This window comes from Macaca fascicularis, chromosome 7 (assembly GCF_037993035.2).
Source record: "Macaca fascicularis isolate 582-1 chromosome 7, T2T-MFA8v1.1".
NCBI classification, from domain to species: domain Eukaryota; kingdom Metazoa; phylum Chordata; class Mammalia; order Primates; family Cercopithecidae; genus Macaca; species Macaca fascicularis.
This window is the reverse complement of record NC_088381.1, coordinates 14,786,968-14,814,347: the sequence shown is the minus strand read 5'-3', so window position 1 is coordinate 14,814,347 and position 27,380 is coordinate 14,786,968. Positions and strand designations below refer to the sequence as shown.

Below are 27,380 nucleotides of genomic sequence, written 5' to 3'. Positions count from 1 at the left end.
AAAGAAAATACTGTAGGATTCAATGACGTTCCTTTAGTGTCAAGTAAAGTTAAAAAAACTTTAGCAACATATCGTCTACTGAAATATGAATGAAAGGGTTGTTTCAGAGATTGACTGAAAAGATTTAGATTAAATTAAAAAAGAAAACAATAAAAAAAATACTGAAGCCAGAAGGAATCTAGTTAAGTAAGGAAAAAATTGGAGGCACAATGTAATAGCAAAGATATGAAATTAAAGAGCAGTAGGACAGGAATAAAAAAGAAACGACAGGAAATTATAAAATTCCTCAAATGGAACAGTTCTGGGTAACAACCAGATCCAGGAAAGTAGCCTGATGAAATGAAGACCAGAAGGTCGAGACTGCAAAGAAAAGTAGCCAAGAATGATGATGAGGCTCAGATGTAGAAAATCTGGCTTTGGGAAGAAATTGTTAAGATCAGTAGATGAAAATGAAAGCTAATAGACGCTGATTTGAATGCTACATAGATTCAATAATGGGATTTACACATGTGGGTGATAGAGTAATAACTTGTAAGGGAAATAAGGAACAATAACAATACTCCACTATCTCTACTCCCACTCCCATTCTTTTCCTAACTGCAGTATTATGGTGAATAGGAGAACTAGTATCTTTCAAGAAACAAAACTGCTAGGAAGGCTGAATCCTAAGGAAAAGTTAGTTAGGGCAATTGGTTTTTAGTGGAGGAGCACTTCTGTAGGACTGAAGTTTCACAAAGGAATAATTCAGAGGCACAGTGGAAAAGCTTAGCAGGAAATTCTTGTTCTGCACTTCGATAAAGTTCAACCCAAGGCAGAAAGATGTTTCCCTGGTCTTTTAAGATTCCCCCATGATAGAAAGGGTGAGTCTCATTTTTAATAAAGCTACTGGTATATTATAACCACATTATTTTCTTCCTAGAAAAGAAATATTCTGATTTTGTTTTAGGCTACAGTAACTGGAAAGAAACCTTATTTTTAAAACATACTCTTTTTAAACAATAGAACCATTATCTTAAAGGCACTTCAATTTCTATGAACAATTTTATCCACAACCTAATTACTTATTAATCCTAAAAACAATTCCTTAATCTCTTTGGCAACTTCTTAAACTGGAAATATTTCTGGTTTTTCCTTTCTACATTTCAATATTACCTTTGTCACTCTAAGTTTATAATGGTAACTGTCTTATAACCTTGCTTTTTCTTGTCCCCACAGAGCATCTTCAGGAATTCAGGCATTTTAAAAAACTCCTATCTTTCTACTCAGCCTATTCTTTTGTCATACCTTAGCCCATAATATGGTTTAAAAAGCATAGCTTTAGCAAATTTTAATAATACTGGCAAATTTATAATATTTTATTATCTATTAAATAAACTAAGGAAAAACTACTTTAGATCCCCATAACTAAAAACTGTGTGTAGTAGTAAATATTTTAGCAAACATTTTGTTACTAGTTCAGAAACTTAAAAAATCTTAAGCTGTATTATAATTCAGTGTTTTAAATTTACATGTCACATATCATGTATCAGCTAAAAATGGTCAAATAACATAACCTGTACAAATGGTAAACATTTTGATAAAATGTAAGACAGAAGTGTCCTACTTACGGAAAAGAACCATTTTATCTAATAAAAACTAAATAGGCAATGTGGAACTCTATGATGTACACAAATGTACACAAGTGTACAAACAGTTAAATTTTAGTTAATTTAAATTGTATGTGCTCCAAGGTAATACTAACTTGCATTAAAGAATTAAAGGAAGAAATCAAGGCTTTAAAGATTTAGAAGGAAACAGAGGCTACAGCTCACACACATCAAGTAAGACTTTCTTTTCTTTTTTTTTTTTTTTTTTTTTTGAGAAAGAGTCTCGCTCCATCGCCCACGCTGGAGGTGCAGTGGCACAATCTCGGCTCACTGCAACCTACGCCTCCCGGGTTCAAGCAATTCTCCTGCCTCAGCCTCCCGAGTAGCTGGGACTATAGGCATGTGCCACCACACCTGGCTAATTGTTGTTTTGTTGCTGCTGTTTTTGTATTTTTAGTAGAGATGGGGTTTCACTGTGTTAGCCAGGATGGTCTTGATTTCCTCACTTCGTGATCCGCCCGCCTCAGCCTCTCAAAGTGCTGGGATTACAGGCCTGAGCCACCACACCCGGCCAAGACTCTCTCAGAATCTGTCCTTGACAAGGATCATTCCATCCCCAAGTGTCTCAAAGAAAGGTAGTACTTTCACTTTCTTAGGCTACAACACCAACCCCTGGTGTTTCTTTCAAATTCTTTCTTTCTCAATCATCCATAAAGCATGAAAGCCAATTATGCAGAGCAGTGCTTTTCAACTCTTCTCTCCTCAGGCACATATACAACAATAACATAAGGCAGTCTGGAGGCCCCAGACACTCATGGCACGCAGGTTGGAAAGCTCCAATTTAGAGTATCAAAGGAAGCCAGGAAATAAACACCACCTTTTGTGGGCATCATAAAGATGCTTTATAGGTAAGCAACATAGGATCACTGAGTGAGTGAATGACTAAACACTGACCCAGTTACACAAAACGATGTCTTCTTGAACAAGTCCCAGGCAGCCTGCTCTTTATTTGTGCCCTCTTTCCTAAAAAAATAAAACAAAATAAAATAAAAAATAAAAATAATAAAAATAAAAGAGTAAAGTATATAACCTTCTGGGAATTGTAACAAGGCTTATTTTTAGTACCTGTAATTGTAAATCAACGGCTGGAAAAGTTTTCTGTGAAAGTGGTTCTCTCATAACTGACAAGGGCCATCTTCTTCACTATTGTTATCAGTATTCTGACTTATAAACACTCATTAAAATATTGTATTTATTAGCCTCATGAGTGGTCATATACTCCTCTTCTCAATATTTATTCTTTCCTCAAGGGCATGAAATTACATATGGGATATATGAGGGCCAAGAATCTCACTTCTAGAATTCATCTAAGGTAGAGGATTCTAAGATGTGATCCACAGGCAAAATGATTACAGAACAGTTTTCAGCAACTATCTTTCACATAACTATTACATCAGAACTACTACTAAAGTGCACTGTTTATTCACTGAGAAGGCTTTTAAAGGAAAGCTACCATTAATCTGAGAGGAACCCTGTAGAATTACAGACTGCTCAGTAATCACAGTACTTCTTTAAAAAAAAAAAATCAAGAAACTAGAACTCAGGAAAATGGACTAAAATAAAAGCAATGAATAACCAATGAATAAAACCAATGAATATAGAAATGAACATTAGTGACCTCAAAATGCAGTGATATTGGAAACTAATGTATGTATATGTCAATTCTACTACTGGGCTTTTCAGAAGTAGTCTTGATCAGAGTGTATTACCCAGCAGAGGGTGGAAATTAATCTTATTTCAATATCACTGTCTCATTTGTCTTGAGATTTTACAAGACTTTGCTATTTTCCATTTACAGTCATGAGCTGCTGCCTCTGCCTTTGATCACACAAGTCCCCAAAACCTAGAACGCTATACTATAGTTAATCCCTCTAAGAAATATGACAACTTTCTGACTGAAAGCAATTTTTCCTTTATGGCTACACTGAGAGATGTTTCTTATCCCCATTTCACAAGTAACAAGCTTCCTCAAAGAAAAATGGTTACGTGAAACAACAAGTGTTCTGATTCAGTACTTCTAGCAAAATAATCTATTTTCTTATTGGTCTATCAATATTCTATACCCAGGGACTAGAGTAAGTCCTCTTGATTTTTAAGCTCTGTCATAGGGAATAAAAGTTTGTGTTCTTTCTGAATATCAGGTTTATTTTCACTAGCTTTATGTTAAAGCCACACTCTGAACAATCATCCAATCCATCAATCTGAGCAGGCTCATACTTAGTTATGCAGATTTGGTCCTTTATTATCCCAAACTGCCCATTTCTACTATATCCAGTATTCTGTTTCACTGAGTTTTTTCTATTTCACATCTAGGTCATCCTTCCTTGTTCTTATAATTTTTCGAGCAAGCATTTTTCTCTCTTACTCCACATTTTACTTTCTATTACTTTGTGTTCTTAAGAAAAAGTTTATCTGGAAAAAAATGCCTTAGATTTTCACCATTTTACTCAGTTTCTAACATAGACAATTTCTCCAACAGTATTCCCCAGTTACTATTAGCTCAGACCAGAAGCATTACACCATCATAGGTGCCTTCAGAAGCATTACACCATCATAGGTGCCTTCTTAGATGTCTCCAGGCTTAAAAAAGCATTAATATGCCAGATCCTATTTTATCCAAGGCCAGGCCACCTTTAAAAATTTAAACTTTTTAAAAGATGACATATGCATCATATTTCACTTTTGACTTCCACCAGGGTTCTCTACTTAAACATATTCTGGCTGAGACACATTATACAATATGCAGCATGGGTGAATCATAAACTCATAAAACATTAGTGTAAGAAGGCTTTCAAGATGATTTAGGATAACTCTCCCTTTTACTGGGGAAGAAATTGGGGCACTGAAAGTTAAGCACTTTCTGAATTACTACGATGATTCAGTGGTTAAAAAAAAAAAAAAAAAAAAAAAAGAAGAAGCCAAGCCCCCAAACTGAAAGTAAGTCATATTCAAGTGTTCATGCATGGAAGAATTATTTGGAGCTCAAAACATAATAACCAAGATGCTAAATAAACAGATCCACAAATATATATTTAAAGGGAATTCTTGTTATTTTCAAGGTTCTATTTTGGCACTTTATTTTTATTTTGCTTCTAAGTGTATGCTCTTTTTTTTTTTTTGAGACAGAGTCTCGCTCTGTCACCCAGGCTGGAGTGCAGTGGGGTGATCTCGGCTTACTGCAAGCTCCGCCTCCAGGGTTCACGCCATTCTCCTGCCTCAGCCTCCCGACTAGCTGGGAATACAGTAGCCCGCCATCATGCCTGGCTAATTTTTTGTATTTTTAGTAGAGATGGGGTTTCACCGTGATAGCCAGGATGGTCTCAATCTCCTGACCTCGTGATCCGCCCGCCTCGGCCTCCTAAAGTGCTGGGATTACAGGCGTGAGCCACTGCACGCGGCCACTCTTCTTTTTCTTGATACAGAAATGACACTAACATTACTCAGTTTTTCAAATGTAATCAGTTGTTTCTGGTCCACAAATGAAACAAAGAAAGTGAAGGAGCTTTCCATACTAATTAAAAGAGAGCAAATAACATTATCAAAGGTTAAACTGATATTTTAAAATGTATACAAGAAACCACACCTCTGCACAGAAGACAATAGTGTTAAAAATTAGGCTAGCCACCAAGTAGTCTTACGAGCCTAGAAAATAAGGGAATTAATAAGGGAATCATCTGGGCTATGTTCGAATAAAACTTAATTTGTGGATACTGAAATGTGAATTTCATATAATTCTTATGTTACACAAAATTATTATTTTTTAATTTTTTCCAACCATGTAAAAATACAAAAATCATTATTAGCTCACAGACCATATAAAAACAACTGGTGGGCTTGCATTTGGCTTATGGATTACAGTTTGCCAATCTCTAGTCTAGGGAATAGCAGAGAGAAGGGAAGACAGGACGTAATCGGATTAATAACTAGGGAGACTATTTATTAACTTCTGCATTAAACCTAAATGGAAAAGCAGCAACCCCAACCCCAAACAAGTATGCATCAATGTCAGTCTCAGTTTGAAAAAAAAATGTTGTACTTCACAGTCTTTATCACAGAAACAGCTCCAGAAACAATCATTGATTCATAGGTGAAAAAAATCTCACAACAGTATACTAATCATAATTTTAAACAGATAATTCATTTTTGTAGAAGTATCCTAAAATTATAGTATTAGATACATGATTCATTACCATTTTGTCCCTGAGTCGCTCTCCACGGATAAAAAAGTCAGCACAGCCATTCTCTTCCTGATGAGGGACTTTGAAGACAGTGACGCTGCTTAGTCCACTCCCTCCAAGTGGTAACCATCCACCACTTGAGTCATCTCGGGTCATCACCACAGCTCGCACTCGTGCATAACTATTACTAAAATAGATGCAAAGATCAGGAATTAGCTTTTCCATAAACAAAAAACAGCCAAGCCATCAGTCTTGTTTGAGAAACCAAAGACCACATTAGTTAATATGTGGTGACTAAGGTGTTTACTACTTCCATGAAAATCCACAGAAAGTAACCTACTTGAAAAAGGTCAAAAACCACAAACAGACTTTAAAGGTTGTCCTTCATTTTGAAGACTAATCTCGTAATAAAAGACTATAAAACTACTACTTCAATTCATCATTTCAGTAGTTCCAGCACATCTTATTGCCATGGAACAAGTTGTGAAGGATCCCAAAGACAACTACTGTCAAACTACACAGGCTACCATAAAACTTGTCTACATATGTCCATTTGCTACAATATTATAACCGGGACAAACTGCTGTATTTCAGCACATTCAACCGTAGCATCTAGAAGTTCCTAACAGTTCCAGAATATATTATAAATAAAATGCTGAAACAAACATGCTTAGTTTAGATGCTACATTTTTAATTTCTTCTACCAACTGGGAATCTCAATCACTTACACAAATCATATAAAGAAAAGTGTTCTGCTTAAATTACTTAACAAGCAAATTGGTCCGTAGAAACTATAAGAAATAAATTTCTGTTATTAGCTAACCAGTTTATGACATTTTTCTATAGCAGTCCAAAGACAGTAAGACACATGTGTAATCAACATGATAATCAAAATACAGACCATTTTCATCACTCCAAAACCCTTATGCCAAACACAGAGATTTTGCCTGTTTGGGACCTTCAAATAAATGGAATCAAACAGAGTCACCATTTGTACCCTTTTTATCTGACTTCCTTCTCTCATGTTGTTTTGTGTATCAGAAGTTCATTTCTTTTAACTAAGTAGTCCTCTAATTAAATAAATCATAATTTATTCTTTCTTATATGGATAGGTATTTGGATTTTTCTAGTTGTTGGCAATTATGAATAAAGCTGTTATAAACATTCTTGTAAGTCTTTTTGTAGACATTTTTTCATTTCTCAAATAATTACCTAGGAGTGGAATAGGTCACAGGATAGGTACATGTTTATCTATACAAGACACTATGTTCCAAAGTGGTTGTACTGTTATACATTCCCATCAATAATGTATGACAGTTTCAGATTCACCATATCCCTGCCAATACGGTGTTTTCAGTCTTAACTTTACTCATTGTATTGAGTATATAGTGGTATCATACAGCGTTTTTAATTTATATTTCCATAATGACTCATGATGTTGAACATCTTTTCATGTGCTTTCTGGCCATTTGTTTATCTTGTTTTTACGTCTGTGACCATTTTTTATTACACTATCTTTATTATTATTTTTAGAAATGTTTTTAAAAATATATTCTGGACATAAGTATTTTTCAGAGAATATACTTTTAAAGTTGCACTGGGTTGTGGTTAAGAGTGAGAATTCTAGAGTCAAACTTCCACAAATTGGATCTTGGCTTAGAAACTTACTATCTGTATGACTTTGAGAAAGGTACTAAACCTCTGTGCCTCAATCTTACGTGTGAAATAACAGCACTCACTTACAATAAATGTAAACCATGCCTGACACATAACAAACACTATATGAGTATTACTTTTTATTATCATTATGACAACAAAGCATTGAAAATTGAAGACACTGCCATCCTGGTAATTCAAAATCAGATAGGATCTGGAAAATAATTGAATTTTCATGATGAACCATAATTATCTATTATTGGGGTCAAAGTAACTATATAGAAACTCTAAAAGGTTTTGGCTTCACAATTTACTCTTTTGTGGAAGCTTTTTATTATTTAGTTATTCAGAGGCTCTGATTCTTATCTGGACCCAATTCTTGCCAATCTTCAACTCAGAGAAATGGTCCGAGAAGTGTGGGTGCATAAAGGCTGGGTTGATGTAGATATTAAATCCTCCTGAGATGGGCTGGAGCAAACTCCACCACTATAACCACAACATGCATCTTAAAAGGCAGTGGGAGCAGACTACATAATAACCACATTTGTGGGCTAGCTTCCATTCTAAAGCAAATTAAGAGAATCTTATAAGATGTTCCTTCTTTATTAAAAACCTACACTGTAACTCAATTTCTAATCTCTGATCATATTTGAACAGTAATTTCAAATATATCCTTTCATACACAGCAGGAGAACTAAACTACTGTCTTGTACGTTTTGTGCTGCTTTAACAGAATACCAGACTGGGTAAATGATAAAGAGAAATTTATTTCTCACAGTTCCAGAGGCTTGGAAGTCCAAGATCAAGGCATCAGTAGGTTCATTGTCTGGAAAGAGGTCAGTCTCCTCTTCCAAGATGGTGCACTCTGGAGGGGAGGAATGCTGTGTCCTTACATGGCAGAAGGTGGACAGGCAAAAAGGGATGGGCACCCTCAGTTCTTTTATTAGGATATTCATCCATTCATGAAGGTAGAACTCTTACTTTCACGATGGTAGGTGCTAAACACCTCCCAAAAGGCCGCACCTCCTAATACTGTTGCATTGGAGTTTAAATTTCAACATAAATTTGTGGGGGCAAAAACATTAAATCCATAGCAACTACTAATGTAGAAATCCAGGTGAGAGGTAATATTGAATGGAACTAGGATGATAACAATGGACACGAAGAGGAATAGAGAGATTTGGGTATATTTTGGAGGTAGAGCCAAGAGAACTTGCTGATAAGATTTTAACTACAAAACAAGTAAAGTGTTGCAAATCATCTAAAATTCTTAGTGGCATCCATGAGCTTCATTTCCTAAAATTTTCAGCTGGTATTTCAATAAAGTCAGAAGCAAAAGATGACCAAACACGAAGACAAATTTTGCCTCAGTTGTACTGAACCATGTAGTTTTGAAATGACAGTACTATATTACACATGAACCAGAAAAACTCTAAAGCTATACTTTATTGCACTTTGTGGATAAATGTATGGCAGCAATTTCAAATTTATATATTGGCAAAATATTTCTTAACAATCAAATTAAGAGTACAGTTGCTGAAAGTTTTACTAGCCCTAGAAGTTTTAACTGTCTGAAACACAAAGTGTCCTTCACCTAAAGTGACCTGCTTTTTTAGTTTCTTTTCTCCCTTACAGAACCATCTTGCTTTATGATTACCAAGCCTATTATATACCCCACCCAACTACTAGACAAGTAGAAGGCTCAAGGAAGACACAGTCTGGAGATGTGAGATTTTATCATATGTTTTTTGCTTGTTTTATGTGTCCATTATAAGGAAACACCAGGCTTAAAACACTTAAAGTGTTTGATAGTCAAGCTCCTTAGAGAACGAACCTAAAGGCTCTAACCATACATTGGGACATTTCTTGGAACACAGAATACGTGCACGGTTTTAATACTGATTCCCATTCTTCCCATTTCCTGGTCACAACCAAAAGTTCCCAACTCTTCCTTTTCTTTCCACCAAGAAGGCAGAAACTGACCATAATATTGTACTCTAGACTCATACATACTAATGTATGTGTGAAATTTTTTTGTGATTTTTTTTAGCTCATTGGTTAACACATGTATGAGTCTACAATACAATATTATGCAAGTTTTTGTAACATTTTTACAAGCTTATAATACTTATATTAACCAGATATTCAATTATTAGGTAAAATAATTGTGCATGATGTTCATAAATTAAAATTCTATCTATCCCCATCCCTCTTATTGTTATCAGTTAATATGTTACACATAATATGTATTCAACTTAATAACAGGAAAACAAAGTTAACAAGCATTGTAGCACAATATTGACTCCGAAGGAATTCTCATTGATTTTACATTGGTTTCATTTTCTAAATACAATTCTGTGTTGTATAATGTTTCCATCAACAATGGACCCCATATACAACAGTCCCATAAGATTACAATACCGTATCTTTATTGTACCTTTCTGACATTTAGGTACACAAATACTTACCATTGTGCTAAAACTGACTACAGTTTTCAGTACAATAACATCCCGTACAGCAAGCCTGTCCAACCTGTGGCCCAGGATGGCTTTGAATGAGGTCCAACACAAATTCATACATTTCTTAAAACATTATGAAATTTTTGTGTGATTTTTTTTAAAGCTCATCAGCTATCGTGTTAGTGTATTTTCCCATCTAGGTTTGTGTAGGTACACTCTATGATGTTTGTGTGCACAATGATGAAATACCCCAACAATGTATTTCTCAGAGCACATACCTATTGCAAAACACACGCCTATTTTACTTAGCATACTTTTATTCTCTTGAAAGTACGTACAATAATTTTACGATTTACTTGAGAGAAGATGCTGTAATTCCACTCAACTGGCACTCAAATAACTAATGTGCAAGGAAATGTTATCTTGATGAATCCAAAATTCATAGAGCCTATAAATCTGTAGCAAAGCAATTTTTCCCTTTACACCAAAGATTAATTTTGTGAACCTCCTGGAAAGGATTATGAATCCCCAAAATTATAATCAAATGTGAGTTTTTTTTTGTTTTTTTTTGTTTTTTTTTTTTTTTGCCACATATGCATTTTCTTCAGGGGAGATAGTATATAGCTTTAGTCACAATAGCATCTATGATCACCCTGGCCCACCAATTTAGGAACCATTGCTATACACACAAAATGACTAGCAGTACAGCTCTGGCTCTTGCTCAGATCAGTTTCCTAAATTTGGATACATTTATAATAGCCGGCTGGCCATCTATATTGTTTTGGTTGACTATTCTTAAGCTTAACATTTCTAAAATAAATTGTTTGTCTTTCTGTTCTCTCTATACCTTTCTTTTCTATTATAATACATACCCAAGCAATACCCTGATATTAGCCCAGTGAGACCTATTTGTATTTCTGACCTCCAGGCTAAAATATAATAAATTTCTGTTGTTTTAAGTCACTAAGTTTATGGTAATTTGCCTACAGCAGCAACAGGAAACTAATATAAAGGACGGAACACCTTCTTGAATATATAGTAATACATATACAGGAGAAAAAGATAACTTTTTCCATTTTTAATTACAATAGTATTAAAACAAAATCCTGACCTCCGCCCCACCAACCACCAAATTGAGAAGATTCTTAGGATGCCTTAAGATTTGTACAGTATAACAGGAACTTATTTATCCACTGAGGGATGTTTATAGTGACAAAACACCCTTTGCTCTCTATATACTTTAAGTAAATATTAACCATCCAAATATTAAACATTACTACAGAGACTAGGTAGAAGAGAAAAGGGAAGCATTTAATAAAAGTAGGTTAGGATGATACAGTACTTCACAATTTAAGTATTTGCTTTCTAAACTATGTAGAATGCAGATATGCAGAAGATAACCACATTACTACTCAGTAATCTATTCACTTAACCCATGAGATTCATATACCACATAAACTAAATTGAAAAGCTACGATCCTCTCCCCGTAGAAGCTCATAATCTAGTGGGCAAAAATATATTGCCACATAATGGGAATACTGGAGATTACTAATATTCGTATTTGATGTAGGTTTTTAATAGTGGTATATCAGGTAGATAAAAAGCTAAGGACACTCAATAGAGAGAGCATGACACAAGTACATCATATTTAAGAACCAATATAAAGTTCAAAAGATGATGGTAGACATAAGCGATAGAAAGAAATAGTAGTTGACTTACTGTATCAAGCCATGCATACTATGCTCAAGGTTAGTACTCTATCAAGATAAAAGAGACCACAGGATGACAATAAGCAAGAAAGTTGAATGTTCTGATTTGTATTTTAAAAGCTCTAAGAGCAGCAGGAGAACATTACTGCATTAACCCTAATGAAAGAGGTATTTCTTCATCTTACAGAGAAAGGCTGGGTTTGATTAGAAAAATGAAGATGTGAATTATCCCTTTAGCACTGGCAACTCTAAAAACTGGAGCAAATATTAAACATGGCACTCTGTTTAATAACAAGTCAGATCTAGGTTCCAAAAGCAGTGTCACCTCTGAAAAGTTGTTATCTTGGAGCCAGGTGCGGTGGCTCATGCCCGTAATCCCAGCACTTTGGGAGGCGGACGTGGGTGGATCATGAGGTTAAGAGATTGAGACCATCCTAGCAAAGATGGTGAAACCTCGTCTCTACTAAAGATACAAAAATTAACTGGGCGTAGTGGCGTGCGCCTGTAGTCCCAGCTACTCAGGAGGCTGAGGCAGGAAAATTGCTTGAGCCTGGGAGGCAGAGGTTGCAGTGAGACCAGATCACGCCACTGTACTCCAGCCTGGTGAGAAAGTGAGATTCTGTCTCAAAAAAAAAAAAAAAAAAAAAAGTTGTAATCTTGGGCAAATTACTTAAGCTCTCTGTATCCCTCTTCCTGGTCTATAAAATGGAGATAATAATATTTATCACAGTGCTATAAGAAATAAATGAGGTTATGTATGTACATTTCTTAGCATTTTGCCTGGCTCATTGTTAGGTGCCCAATAAATGTTATTACAATGACTTATATATTAAATTAACTTTATGTTACTACATCCGCATTACCAAATTGTCTAAATTTGTCTCATTATTCATGATGATCTTGTTAAAAAAAAAACTGAGGTGACAGTCTCCTCTCAGAACTTTTAACTTTAAGAATTATTCATCACAGCTAAGTATGTGATACGGTTTGGCTGTGTCCCCATCCAAATCGAAGTTGAATTGTATCTCTCAGAATTCCCATGTGTTGTGGGAGGGATCCAAGGGGTCTTAACTGAATCATGGGGCCAGTCTTTCCTGTGCTATTCTAGTGAGAATGAATAAGTCTCAAGAGATCTGATGGGTTTATCAGGGACTTCTGCTTTTGCTTCTTCATTTTTCTCTTGCTGCCATCATATAATGAAGTGCCTTTTGCCTCCTACCATGATTCTGAGGCCTCCCCAGCCACGTGGAACTGTTAAGTCCAATTAAACCTGTTTCTTCCCAGTCTCGAGTATGTATTTATCAGCAGCGTGAAAACGGACTAATACAGTAAATTGGTACCAGTAGAGTGGGGTATTGCTGAAAAGATACCCAGAAATGTGGAAGTGACTTTGGATATGGGTAACAGGCAGAGTTTGGAACAGTTTGGAGGGCTCAGAAGACAGGAAAATGTGGGAGAATGGCTTTGACAAAAATGCTAATAGTGATATGAACAATAAGGTCCAGGCTGAGGTGGTCTCAGATGGAGATGAGGAACTTGTTGGGAACTGGAGCAAAGCTGAGTCTTGTTATGTTTTAGCTAAGACACTGGTGGCATTTTGCCTCTGCCCTAGAGATTTGTGGAACTTTGAGCTTGAAAAAGATGATTAGGGTATCTGGCAGAAGAAATGTCTAAGCAGCACAGCATTCAAAAGGTGACTTGGGTGCCATTTTATGCTGTTTTCAAAGGGAAACAGCATAAAAGTTCAGAAAATTTGCAGTCTGGCAATGCAGCAGAAAAGAAAAACCTATTTTGTGAGAAGAAATTCAAGCTGGCTGCAGAAATTTGCATAAGTAGCAAGGAGCCTAATGTTAATCCCCAAGACCATGGAGAAAATATCTCCAGGCCATGTCAAAGACCTTCATGGCAGCCCCTGCCATCACAGGTCCGCAGGCCCAGGAGGAAAAACTAGTCTCACAGGATGAGCTGAACCCACTGTCCCTGTGCTGTGTGTAGCCTCAGAACTTGGTGCCCTGTATACCAGCCGCTTCAGCCATGGCTGAAATGGGCCAACACAGAGCTCAAGCTGTTGCTTCAGAGGGTGGAGTCCCAAGCCTTGGCAGCTTCTACATGGTGTTGAGCCTGTGGGTGCACAGAAGTCAAGAACTGAGGTTTGGGAAACTCTGCCTAGATTTCAGAAGATATATGGAAACACCTGGATGCCCAGGCAAAAGTGCTTCGGCGGCAGGGCCCTCATGGAGAACCTCTGCTAGGGCAGTGTGGAAGGGAAATGTGGGGTCAGAGTCCCCACTGGGGCACTGCCTAGTGGAGCTTTGAGAAGAGGGCCACCATTCACCAGACCACAGAATGGTAGATCCACTGACAGCTTCCACTGTGCGTCTGGAAAAGCCACAGATACTCAACACCAGCCTGTGAAAGCAGCCAGGAGGGAGGTTGTACCCTCCAAAACCACAGGGGTGGAGATGCCCAAGACCATGGGAACCTACCTCTTGCATCGGCATGATCTGGATGTGAGACATGGGTCAAACCAGATCATTTTGGAGCTTTAAAATTTGACTGCCCTGCTGGATTTCGGACTTGCATGGGCCCTGTATCCCCTTTGTTTTGGACAATTTATCCCATTTGGAATGGCTGTATTTACCCAATACCTGTACCTCCACTGTATCTAGGAAGTAATTAGCTTGCTTTTGATTTTACAGGTTCACAAGCAGAAGGGACTTGCCTTGTCTCGAATGAGACTTTGGACTCTGGACTTTGTTGGGTTAATGGTGAAATGCATCAAGACTTTAAGGGACTGTTGGGAAGGCATGATTGGTTTTGAAAAGTGACGACATGAGAACTGCAGGGGCCAAGGGCAGAATGACACGAGTTGTCTGTGTCCCCACCCAAATCTCAACTTAAATTGTATCTCTCAGTATTCCCACATGTTGTGGGAGGGACCCAGGGCGAGGTAATGGAATCAGTAGGGCTGGTCTTTCTCATATTATTCTTGTGATAGGGAATAAGTCTCAGGAGATCTGATGGGTTTATCAGGGGCTTCCGCTTTTGCTTCTTCCTCATTTTTCTTTTGCTGTCACCATGTAAGAAGTGCCTTTCACTTCCCGCCATGACTCTGAGGCCTCTCCAGCCATGTGGAACTGTAAGTCCAATTAAACGTCTTTTTGTTCCTAGTCTTGGGTATGTCTTTATCAGCAGCGTGAAAACAAACTAATACAGTATCAAATATCAGTCATCTAAGTCTTCCACAAACTGTTTATGTAATGCAGACATCTGGGAATTCTTCCAGAAGAAGAAATAAAACTAAAATATGCGGGATAAATAGAGGTTTTCACAAACTACACCTTTAGAATCAATCATTTTAGGTTCTGCTAGACAGTAGCATCAACCTATGGAAACAGTTCAAACAATAACTACTTTGAATGTCCCCTGCCTTCTGGTACTACTAGTGTCCATTCCCCATGACTCCTGAATTACTAGCATTGATACTATAATTTCATTCTGAAATTATCTTGGTCTATGGCAGAAGACGTGAACTATAAAAAGTATTCATTCTCAACAAAATATCAAAACACAGAAGACAGGAAGTCAACATTAATATTAGAGTTCATGATGAGATAAAAGCATTAGAGTAAAATATGAAAAATTTTAAAATAATCCTATAGTAGGGAAAGCCTAAGATCCGGAGGCCATTAAAATATAAAAGGATAAATTCAACTATATTAAACATATTCGTGCATGGTAAAAACACCATAAACAATAAAGACAAAAATAACAAATTGGGAAAAAAATATATAACACACATGTATTAGCTTTCTATTGCTGTCCTAACAACTACCACAAACTTAGTGGCTTACAACAACACAAATTTTTACACTTCTGTGAGTTGGAAGTCCAAAGAGTTTCACACTGGGCTAAAATGAAGGTATTGGCAGTGCTGCATTCCTTTTGAAGCTCTAAAAGAGAAACAGTTTCCCTTGCCTTTTCCAGTTCCTAGAGACCATCCACATTCCTTGGCTCATGGCTCCCTCCTTCTACCCTCAAAGTCATGAATACTGCTTCTCTCTGAACCTTCTTCTGTAGTTGTATCTTTCTCTGACCAGTCCTATACAGTCAGGAAAGGTTATCTGCTTAAGTGCTCATGTGATTAGCCTAGGTTCATCCAGATAATCCAGGATAATCTCCCTATATCAAAGCTCACAACCTTAATCACAGTTGCAAAATCCTAACATACTCACAGGTTCTGGAGATTAGGGCAAGGACATCTTTGGGGAGGGGCAGGACATATTCTGTCTACCATGAATGGCATATAAAAGGAAAAAAAAAAGGATAATTCCTTAAAGGTAACTCCAAAAATCAGTAAGAAAAGACAAACAACACAAAGGAAAAACAGGCCAAGTTCATTAATAAAATCCACAGAAGAAAAATATAAATGCCATGAAATACAGAAAAAGTAATTCTATTCACAATAAGAGGAATGCAAATTAAAGATATGACCTTTTTTTTTCATTTCAAAGCACTGACTGCACTTTTTCTTAAACATGGAACACAAAGTTTGTAAAACTCCAACAAATTCATTTAATAATGACCACACTAATAATCAGGAATCACGGCAAAACTTCTTTCAGCGAAAAATTCCATTGATTTAGAGATAACTAAAAACACAGATTCCCTGATTCCTAAGGGTTAAGGCACAGGAAACCTGTAGTTTAAGTTTCTGAGGAAGTTATGATGCTGTATTTGGAATACTGGTAAACTAGAAAACTAATCACCATTTTGAATAAACTAACTGAAAATCTGTTGCGTAAAATTCTATCCAGAATAATTTATCTCATATCACTGCAGGTTATGTAGCTTAACCCAACAGTTACTCTAGTTTTGGGCTTTGGATAATCCTAAATATTGAGTTCCAAAGAAAAACACTAAAAAAAGACAATATTCAAAGCAAAAAAATACTGAGTTAGCATAGCCTGGCAATCTAAAATCTTCTAATAGCTATAACTTAGAAGCCTATACCTCTCTGACCACCTATCCTATTGCTTACTCACTATATTGCAACAATAGTATTTTTGTACTCCTTAAGTGTAATAGTTCTCTTCTACCATGGGGTCTCTAGACGCTGTTTCCTTTACTCGGGTATTCCTGAGATATTCTATTGGTTGCTCCTTTCTAAACTATCAGCTAATAAGAATCCTCCTCGGAGTAGCACCAGCATCCATCCACCTTCTCTCCACTATTTCTTTTTCTGGTTTTATTTTCCTCATAATGCCTATGACTATCTGAAATTATTTTATTTATTTATTTATTTATTTATTTACTGTCTGTCCTCCATTAATAGGATTTACGCTCCAGATGAGTAGGAACCTTGTTTTCCTTGCTCACTACTGTATCTAATAAGAGTGTTATCCGGGCCACAATAGTTGCTTAATATATCAATCACTGTTGAGTAAATGAATAGAAAAGCATATAAACTCCCAACCTTCCTCTCAATTTATTAACCTGTCATATTCATGAATCTCTATGAAGACAATAAAATACGTTATGAAATTTTAGTTGTAAACAAGCCTGAAGTAGAAAATTTTCAGTACCTTCCTCTACCTTCCTCCTCTGAGCTCCATTCCTCCACCAATACTCATTTACCCCTTACCCTTGTGATCAGGTAATTTTGACTTACGGTAGGTAAACATGACTCCAGAAGCAACTCTTAAAGACAGAGAAGTGAAAACAGGTATATTGTTACAATCCAAGCAAAAACCATAAGATATAGAACTTTTCTCAGTTGTGTATCATTCAGAGACGACCACCTCATATCTCAGAGTGATTCATGATTCAAATCTTTCCAGGAACCAGGTGTACTCTGGATCCTAAGAGATCAGAAGGATAAGCACAGAGGAAATTAGAAAAACAAGAAAAAATAAAGGAAGGAGAAGAAAGGCTTTCCTGACAGAAGGCTACAGTTGTTCCTCGGTATCTGTGTGAAATTGGTTCCAGGACCTCCCTTGAATATCAAAATCCTCGAGGCTGAAGTCCCTGATATAAAATGGCAAAATACTTGCATTAAGCCTATGCACATCCTCCTGTATACTTTAAATCATCTGTGAAGACTGGTACGCTGCATTATTTAGGGAATATAAGATTTTAAAGTGTGTACATGTTCAGTAAAGATGCAATTTTTTTCAAATATTTTCAATCTGCAGCTGGTTCAATTCACAGATGTGAAGCATACACATGGATACAAAGGCAGCAAGCCAAGAAAGAGCATTAGAGAAAACGATATTCTAGAAGATTCAGATAGAATTTTTTTTAAGTGGGGAGGGAGCAGTAATGCGATATATGGACCAGCTCATACAGGGCCATATTAGAGATTTTGTTCTTTATCTTAAGAAAAAACATATTTTGAGCAAAGAAACAATGAAAGAGATGTATGTTTAAAGAAAAATCACAGTTTTGCAGATTGAAAAGATAGTGGGGGAAAGGGAGTCAGCAGCGGATGAAGGTGGCATGTTAGAAATCCAGGTGAGAAATATGGACTAGAATAATGAGATAACTAGACAAATAAATGAGAAAACTGAATAGACTGAAGATGTCTTTTGGAGGTAAAACTGTGCTACCCAGTGTGCTTCTAAAACTCTGACCTCTGTTGCATTTTTCTGTTTTTTCAATTGTTTCTAATCTCTAGAATAAAGGCCTTATTACACATTTTAAATAAATAATTAAGGAGGTAATGCAATTCAACTTAACATGGTAACAGCTGCATTATTACATAAGACATGTGTGATGGGAAATACACAAAAAGATTCTATACCTTCCCCCAAGAAGTTCACCACCTAAATAGGATTGTAGATATAATACCAGTAGCAATATAATAATGTGCAGTATGAATAAAAATACATAAAAACAGAAAAGAGGAGTGAAATTTCAAACATAAATTTGATAAAGTGGGACAATATTATTTTTACAAAGTTTGCACTCCATGATTCAAATACTGGAAAGGGAACTAAACTGGCAATCAAAAGACACTGCTTCAGAAAAACCTTACTTACTCGGATGATGGTTTAAAAGAACTGAAAAATTCAACATTTATTCTTAAAACCATTCATGGTAAAGAACTATGAAATACTTCATCAACACTGTAAAGGCTCAATTAATAATATGTAATTTACAGCAGTAATAAAAATTTATTTCAATAATTGGTACCACACCTAAAAATGAAATACCTGTGGCATTCTATTAAAGTCAGAAATAGAACATTACCACAGACTGAAAAAAAATAAAAGGCATAAGTAATGATTCGAGGAGATGGTGAAAAAAGATAAATCTTCATTTAAAAATTATTCTTGTTTGCAGATTATGTGACTGCTTACTTAGAAGATACAAGCAGATTTCCCATTAGAAAAATAAGAGAATGCAATATGGTGGTTAGATAGAGCAAAGTTTAAAAGCTATTTACTAATGATTTAGAAATTGCCACACATACAAAAAGCCAATTCATAATAAAAATAATATAAAAGTGATAGGATAATGATGTACAGAGCTAATCTGAAGCGATCTGTAAAACTTTTCTTTCTTTTTGAGGCTGGAGTGCGGTTGGCATGATCATAGCTCACTGTAGCCTCAAACTCCTGGGCTCAAGTGATTCTCCCATCTCAGCTTCTCAGCTTAGTAGGTGTGACTATAGGCACCTGCCACCATACCTGGCTAAATTTTTTCATTTTTTGTAGAGACAGGGTCTCACTATGTTTCCCTGACTAGGCTAGAACTCCTGGCCTCAAGCAAAGCTCCCTCCTTGGCCTCCCAAAGTGCTGGGATTATAGGCCTGAGCCTCCACACTCGCCTAATCTACAAAACATTCATAAGGGTATGAAGGGCATGAATGAGTAAGAAGATATTGTATGTTTTCTGGAAGCAAAGCTTAGTATTTCAAGGATGACAATTCTAACATTTCTGCTCATTTATTAGAAATTGAGTTTAAAATACTGATGAACTATTCTGGGAAAAAAAAACTTGAAAAACATGAGCCTTAAGTATACATTAAAGCCAAGAACATTTGAGCGGTCCTTTTAACATGAATCAGGTCATGTGAGTCTTGCTCAAAAACCTCCATGAGCCACATATTTCACGCATGGAAAGAGTCCAAACTCTAAAGACCCTACAAAAATTGGCTCTTGTAATCTTTGTGACTTCATCTCCAGCCATTCTCCCTCCCATTCCCTGTTCCAGCCATACTGTTCTTTCTCCTTCTCAAACATGCCAAGCACATGCCTGCTTCAGGACATTTACTCTTATTGTGCTCACCACCTAAACCCCTTCCCAGATATTCTGTATGCCAGATTCCCTCACAAGAGACTCTCTGCTTTATTCAAATGTCACTTTCTCAATGGGGTGCTTCTACTGCCACCATCTCCACTCCATCTGCCATCCATACCGTGTAGCCTGTGCTACCACAGCACTAAAATTTAATTACTATAATTTCATTGTTATCTTCTGTGATCTCTCTCACACCTACTTAAAAACTCAAAGATCTTTGTTTTGTTCTTGAATACATCCTTAAACTAGAAGAGTGCTTGGCACAAAATACACACTGAAAATATCTGCTGAATAAATAAACATTTTAATTTGGAGGTGGTGCTTTTTCTAGTAGTTATCCAAGTGTAATGTAAAAATATATTACTTGAATGGAAGGAGAGGGAGAAGGAGGGGGCAGGCAGGCACCAGGAGCAGCTGGGAGCAAAAAAAAACCTTTTTTTTAAATAGATCTAGTATTTAAAATGGTGTGGTACAGGTGAAAGAGAGGAAGGCTTCCCAATATGTGGCTCATAAAACACATGCATCTTAATAACCAAATGTGTTTATTATAAAACTGATTCCTAGATCCCACCAAAACTTTTGAATCAAAATTTCTGGAGGCAAGGCCCACAAACAGGCTTTTTTAAAAAAAAAATCCCAGATTAAGTAACCCCTTATGCACAATACAGTTTAAAAACCACAGGAGTGGAGCTCAGAAAGCATCCAAATGCATACAAACTTTTAGTAGGTAATAACAAGGAACATCAAATCTGTAGAAAACAGAAGGTTTACTCAAGGAATAAGTGAAGTAAAAGTCTATCCATCTGAAAAAAAAATTAAAACTTGAATCTCTACATTACACTAAAATTAAGACTATGTAATTATTAAAAGAAATATTTTTATAGTTGTGTGGTGAGTAATACCATTTAAAACTTCCACTGAAGTCAGAAATTATAAGAGTGCTATATTCAACTGCATAAAAATGTAAAATCTCTGTATTGTTAAAAACACCAAGATATTAGAAGGCAAATGACAAACTAGGAAAAAACATGTTATCATATATGGCAAAGATTAGTATCATAATATAAAAGAAAATCTTATAGAGCAATTTGGCAAATTAAAAATATATATACCTTTAGACCCAGAAATGTAACATCTAAATATTTATTCTAAGGAAACAGAGACATGCACTCAAGAGCGTATGAACAAAACTGTATATCATAACATTGTTGTTATAGTAAAATAAAAACCCTTGAAACTGCCTAACGACCCACCACTGAGAAATTGACTAAAAGTAAATTTTCAGCCACTATTATGATGTGAATTTTCACAGGCTGACACAGTAAATAAAAAGACTTCCAAATAGTATAAAACAGTGTAACTTCAGTTTTGTAGACATAAAAACATTTTTAAATGTATCAAATATGCCTTAAAAGACAATCTGGAAAAATTTACAACATAATGTCATAATGGCTATCCCTTGGCAGTAGAAGTAGAGATAATCTTTATTTTCTTCTTTTATAATCACATGGACAAAGAAAACTATCTAAAATAAAGTGATCTGAGCTCTAATAATAAACATTTAATAGTAAATATCTAATTTTTACCACTAGTTTTTACTATCAGTAAGGCAGCTAGACCATAGTAAGGCAGCTCTATCTACCTAATCTATTTTGAATATTTGGTTGAAGACACTATCTTTAATTCTGACAATAACCCTGGAGAGGGGTATTATCTCCAAATTACAGATGGGGAAATAAAGCTTCAAGACGGTAAGTGATTTGCACAAGATCACATCACTGAGTAAGGATTTAAATCCCTGCTGTTGTAGTCCTGCTGTGACTGGAAAGGAAAACAGTCGCTCATATCATACTCTCAGCTTCGCTTATATAAAAGTAAGAATATTTGGAGTAAATAATCTCCATCAATTATATATTTCATTTTCTACAATTTTATATGTCTACATGTAAGCTCATAGCACCTACTGAAAAAAGTAGATTACATCATCATGCCCCTGACACCTACAAGGAAACAAATCACAAAATCTATAATCTATTTCACAAATAAACATGCTGACCTTATCTACATATCCTTTCACATTATTCCCTATACCTCTCAAGATATGGTCTGGCTCTGTGTCCCCACCCAAATCTCATCTTGAATTGTAATCCCCATACGTCAAGGGAGGAACCAGGTGGGAGGTGACTGGATGATGGGGGTGGTTTCCCCTATGCTGTTCTTGTGATAGTGAGTGACTTCTCATTAGATCCGATGGTTACACATGTGTTTGACAGTTCCCTCTTAACATGCTCTCGTCTCTCTCCTGTCGCCTTGCAAAGAAGGTGCCTGCTTCCCCTTCGCCTTCTGTCATGACTGTAAGTTTACTGTGGCCTCCTAGCCATGCTTCCTGTTAAGCCTCTGGAACTGAGTCAGCTAAATCCCTTTCCTTTATAATTACCCAGTCTCAAGTAGTATTCTTTATAGCAGTGTGAGAACAGACTAATATACCTCATTACACCCCAAAATGTTCAGCAATCCAGTATCTAATGGAAATACACTAGAACTTACAAGAAGCTTTTTAACTATAAGCAATACTAGATTCAAATCAGTGTCACAGTCCCCAAAGCAGCAAGAAAACAGTGGTTTAAAACAACGCATAACAGTGAGGGACTTAAAAACCTACAAACCAGAGTTCTTAAACAAAAAATCGAAAGTGAAGAAATAAAAACAGCTATCATCAGACAAATTTTAAATTACAAACTTTTTCATCTGCAAAGTTAAACTGAATAAAAACAGTAAAGATGTACAGGAGATATTTCCCATCGCTATTAGGAAATGGGAACAGATAAGAATTTTCAAGTGTTTCCAAGATCCCCAAACTCAAACCACCCTACCACTGCTTATCCATCGACATCAGTGGCTTTTACATCAGACATAGCTGGAGTAAATCAAACCTACCATTCATGGCTTCTTGAGTAGAATAAGGAATGGAACAAGAATTTTTTTTTTTTTTGAGACAGAGTCTCGCTCTGTTGCCCAGGCTGGAGTGCAGTGGCACAATCTCTGCTCAATGCAACCTCTACTTACCTCCCTGGCTCAAGCAATTCTCATGCCTCAGCCTCCCAAGTGGCAGGAATTACAGGTGCCCACCACCACGCCAGGCTTTCTTTTTTTTTTTTTTTTTTTTTTTTTTTTGTATTTTTAATAGAGATGGGGTTTCAGCATGTTGGTCAGGCTGGTCTCAAACTCCTGATCTCAAGTGATCCACCAGCCTCAGCCTCCCAAAGTGCTGGGATTACAGGCATGAGCCACCGAGCCCGGCCAGAATAATAAATGTTAATTTAATGAATGTAAACCAACATTCATTCCCAAAAGATGTATTTATGGAACATGCATGGAGTATTATGGACCATGTATGAACTCAGTGATGCTGGTGTCCACTGGACTATGACAACTTCAGAAAGCATCAAATTAATTCCTTAAGTAAAGCTTTTTCACTCCATAGATAACCACAAAAACATACTTTCTTTAGCAATAAAATCAGCTTTATTGTCCTGTAAGAGCTCATACCGAACTAGGTAACGACTTTACATCTAGAAGTTTCAGGAACTTCTGTAAGTGAACATGAACTGAGTAAATTCCAAAAGATTAATTGAGGTCAAAAATTTCTTCTTCATCCATAAATCCCAAACTGTACAGCATGTCTCTAAAGCTATGCATTTTATGTATTTTTATACAAAAATGTGCATTTCTCACAGGGTGGAAATGTAAGAAACAGAGCAGTGTATGACATGTATAAAAACCAAAAGGCCAGGCACGGTAGCTTATGCCTAGAATCCTAACACCTTGGGAGGCTGAGGAGAATCACCTGCAGCCAGGAGTTCGAGACCAGCCTGAGCAGCATAGCAAGACCCTGTCTCTACCAAAAAAAAAAAAAAAAAAATAGGTGGGCATGGTGGCACACACCTATGGTCCTAGCTACTGGAAAGTCTGAGTGGGAAGAATCGCTTGAACCCAGGAGTTTGAGGCTGCAGTGAGCTATGATCACACTACTGCACTCCAAGCTGGGTTAAGAGAGACCCCTGTCTCAAAAAAATCAAAAAAACAGAACTTAGGCAGTTGTAAGGAACCTAAAAGATCTAGACTAATCTGACACACTACACAATACTCCTTTTACAAAGATGCACAGATGGTCAATCCTTTCACTCTCCATTTGAAAACAACTATAGGAAGCTTCCAATTTCACAAGACAGTCCATTCCATTATCAAAAAAATCATATCATTAGGAAGTTCTCTTTTGCATAGAAACAAAACTTACTCCCCCACCTTTTTTTACTTTCCTCCACTGATTCTAGTTTTACTTTCAGGGACAAAAGAGTCTAAGTTTACTCTCATTATTATATGAGGTTTTCAATTATTTGAAGATAACTAATATTTCAATGATCAAGTCTTCTCCAAGTTCAACCTGACCAGTTCCTACAACTTGTTCTTATTTAATGTAGTTTCTAAATATATCATCATACTGGTGGGTTATCAATTTATCACAATGGTTATATATGTACTGGAAAAAGAATAAATAATAACCTTTGAGATACGGATGTTTAGGTGATGAGCTAGGCTCACTCACTAGCAAAGCGATTCACTGTTTTCTCTTTTAAGGTATCATCTATTTTACAATTACATATTCTGAATGAAGGTCTATAGAGTTCACAATATAAGTAGTTATTTTTAAGTTATAAGAGATGTTAAATTTCTACTCATTCATTCTAAATTGTGGTTTGGCAAACAATTGCTTTTGATTATCAAAGGAAACATAGTTTGCTGATCCACATATCCGCTTACTGTCTTTATTAGTACAATGTCTAACCAAATGTCCTAAGTAGCCCCAAGCTAAAAATAACATTTTTTAAATCTCTTATCTTTAGATAAGATAGATTTAATGGTCTAACTCACTTATAACTATCTCCACGAAAAACAATGGATTTTTAAAACTCTAACACAAAGAGGACATCCATGTTAATTTCGGATAAGGATATAGATAAGGTTATCTTTTTTGTACCTTTCTGTATTTTTTAAATGTGTAAGAGTAAACAAGCAACTCATCTATAAGCTAAATAATCAATCTATTGCCAATACCCTTCCGGCTATCATGAGAATCTGAATAGTGCTTTTGGAGATCTTCATTAACTTGTTGGAGTGATTAATGAAGAGATTCTGACAAAAAAACATTATTATACTATTGTGTTCCTTTAGGAGGCAAATGAGGTATTTCTCTTCAAACTTATATGATCTACACTTTAAGAATCAGTGTTGATTACTGATATCAATGATCCCTAAAAATAAACAAAAAGATGACTTCCCAAACAAATCATTTCCCTTTAAAGACACTGGGATTACCAGCGGCAAATTATAGAAAAAACTGACCAAGGCAACATTCAGTGGAAGCAACACTGAACTTACAGTTATGAAGACCAAGTTTCTACTGAGACTGACACATACAACTGTAATAGTTCGAGCAAGCTATTTTACCATTCCAAGATGTAGCACCCTCATCTATAAAAGGAAGAAAAGATGCTAATCAAAACCCCCTCCCAATCCAAACTTCTTTGATTCCATGAAACACTGAAGACTCCCACAATTATCCGAGATAGTCCCCTACAAATGTTTGTCGTGTATTACCTCGTTCTTATTCTATATTAGGAACTTTAATGTCTCCTTGCAATGAATTACTACTACTACTACTACCACTAATATTAACAGGCACTCAACACTTCAGTATCTGCCATGTGCAGATATGGTTCAATGCTTTACAAGGATTATATTTAATCCTGATGATTATCCTCATTTTACAGATGAGGAAACTATGGCTTACAGAAGTCCACAACCACATAACCGGTAAGTAACAGAGCTGAACCTGGATCTGGGCAGAAACAACTCAAAAGTACCATGGAAGTTTACTTCAGAGGTGGTGATTAGAATAGGAGAGCTCTGTTTGGCACAAAACAACATACACACATCCTCTTTTGATTGAGATGCTAATTTGCAACCTGATAAGACTAAGAAAACAAGAAATAATATTCTGCCATCCACTCTTAAGACTAAATTTTAGTAAACAATCTAAATTGCAGAGCTATAGCTTACATAAATCATGGCCTTGGACTCATACTGGTAATTGCTCTACAGAGAAAATTCAACCGTATTTACAGTACAACAGTAAGAAAATGTGGTAGAATTCTTCTTGGTCACTGACTAACATTCAAATATGGTAAGATCATATCGTGGGTATACCACGGTTGTAGTATTTGTGGGTACCACACCCATAGATTCAACCAACCTTGGATGCAACCAACCTTGGATCAAAAATGTAGTTAGGAGGCCAAGTGTGGAGGCTCACGCCTGTAATCCCAACACTTTGGAAGCCCGAGGCAGGCAGGTCATGAGGTCAGGAGTTTGAGATCAGCCTGACCAACATGGTGAAACCCCGTCTCTACTAAAAATACAAAAATTAGCCGGGCGTGGTGGTGTGCACCTGTAATCCCAGCTACTCAGGAGGCTGAGGCAGGAGAATCGCTTGAACCCACGAGGCGGAGGTTGCAGTGATCCAAGATTTCGTCACTGCACTCCAGCCTAGGCAACAGAATGAGACTCCATCTCAAAAAAAAAAAAAAAATGTAGTTAGGCTACAATAGTTGTGTTTGTCATGTACAGACTTTTTTTTCCTTGTCATTCTTCCTTTAGAAATGCAGTATAACTATTTACACAGCATTTGCATTGATTAGGTAACATAAAAACCCAGAGATGATTTAAAGTATACAGGAGGATATCTGTAGATTATACGCAAATACTGCATCATTTTATATAAGGGACTTGAGCATCCACAGATTCTGGTATTTGGTCAGGGGTCCTAAAACCAATCCCCCGCAAATAACAGTAAGTATTAATCTGTAATGTACACAGAAAGTTTACAAAAAGGAGGGATAATTTCTTTCTTTTTTGGAGGGGGAGACAGGGTCCCTCTGTGTCATCCAGGCTGGAGTGCAGTGGCACAACCATGGCTCACTGCAACCTCCGGCTCCTGGGATCAAGTGATCCTCCCACCTATGCTTCCAGAGTAGCTGAGACTACAGGCTCGCACCACCACACCAGGCTAATTTTTTAAATCTTCAGTAGAGAGAGGGTTTCATCTTATTTCCCAGGCTTGTCTCAAACTCCTGGGCTCAAGCGATCTCTCCACTTGGACCTCCCAAAGTGCTGGGATTACAGGTATAGGCCACCACTCCCAGCCAGGAGTAATAATTTCTAAGAGCTCTCTAGTAACAAACACGAATTTTTGTCCTGAGAGTTTTCTATTTTCCTTACTGCTAGTGAATAAACACACACAAATAGTTCTACCTTCTCCTATTTCTTATCTGTTTTCGTTTGTAAAATCTGATATTAAATATCTAAGA

At 36.5% G+C, this 27,380-nt stretch overlaps 1 protein-coding gene across 2 annotated transcripts in view; it reads right to left on the bottom strand.

The window, feature by feature from the left end:
* Positions 1-27,380, bottom strand: part of SPRED1 (sprouty related EVH1 domain containing 1) — a 101,113-nt gene that overhangs the window by 47,384 nt on the left and 26,349 nt on the right. The window contains exon 2 of one of the 2 annotated variants that reach the window (XM_005559135.5): positions 5,837-6,011. The exons of the other annotated variant lie outside the window; for it this stretch is intronic. Coding sequence (XP_005559192.1) covers positions 5,837-6,011 — 175 coding nt within the window. The remainder of the gene's footprint in view (positions 1-5,836; positions 6,012-27,380) is intronic. 2 annotated transcript variants of the gene reach the window in all.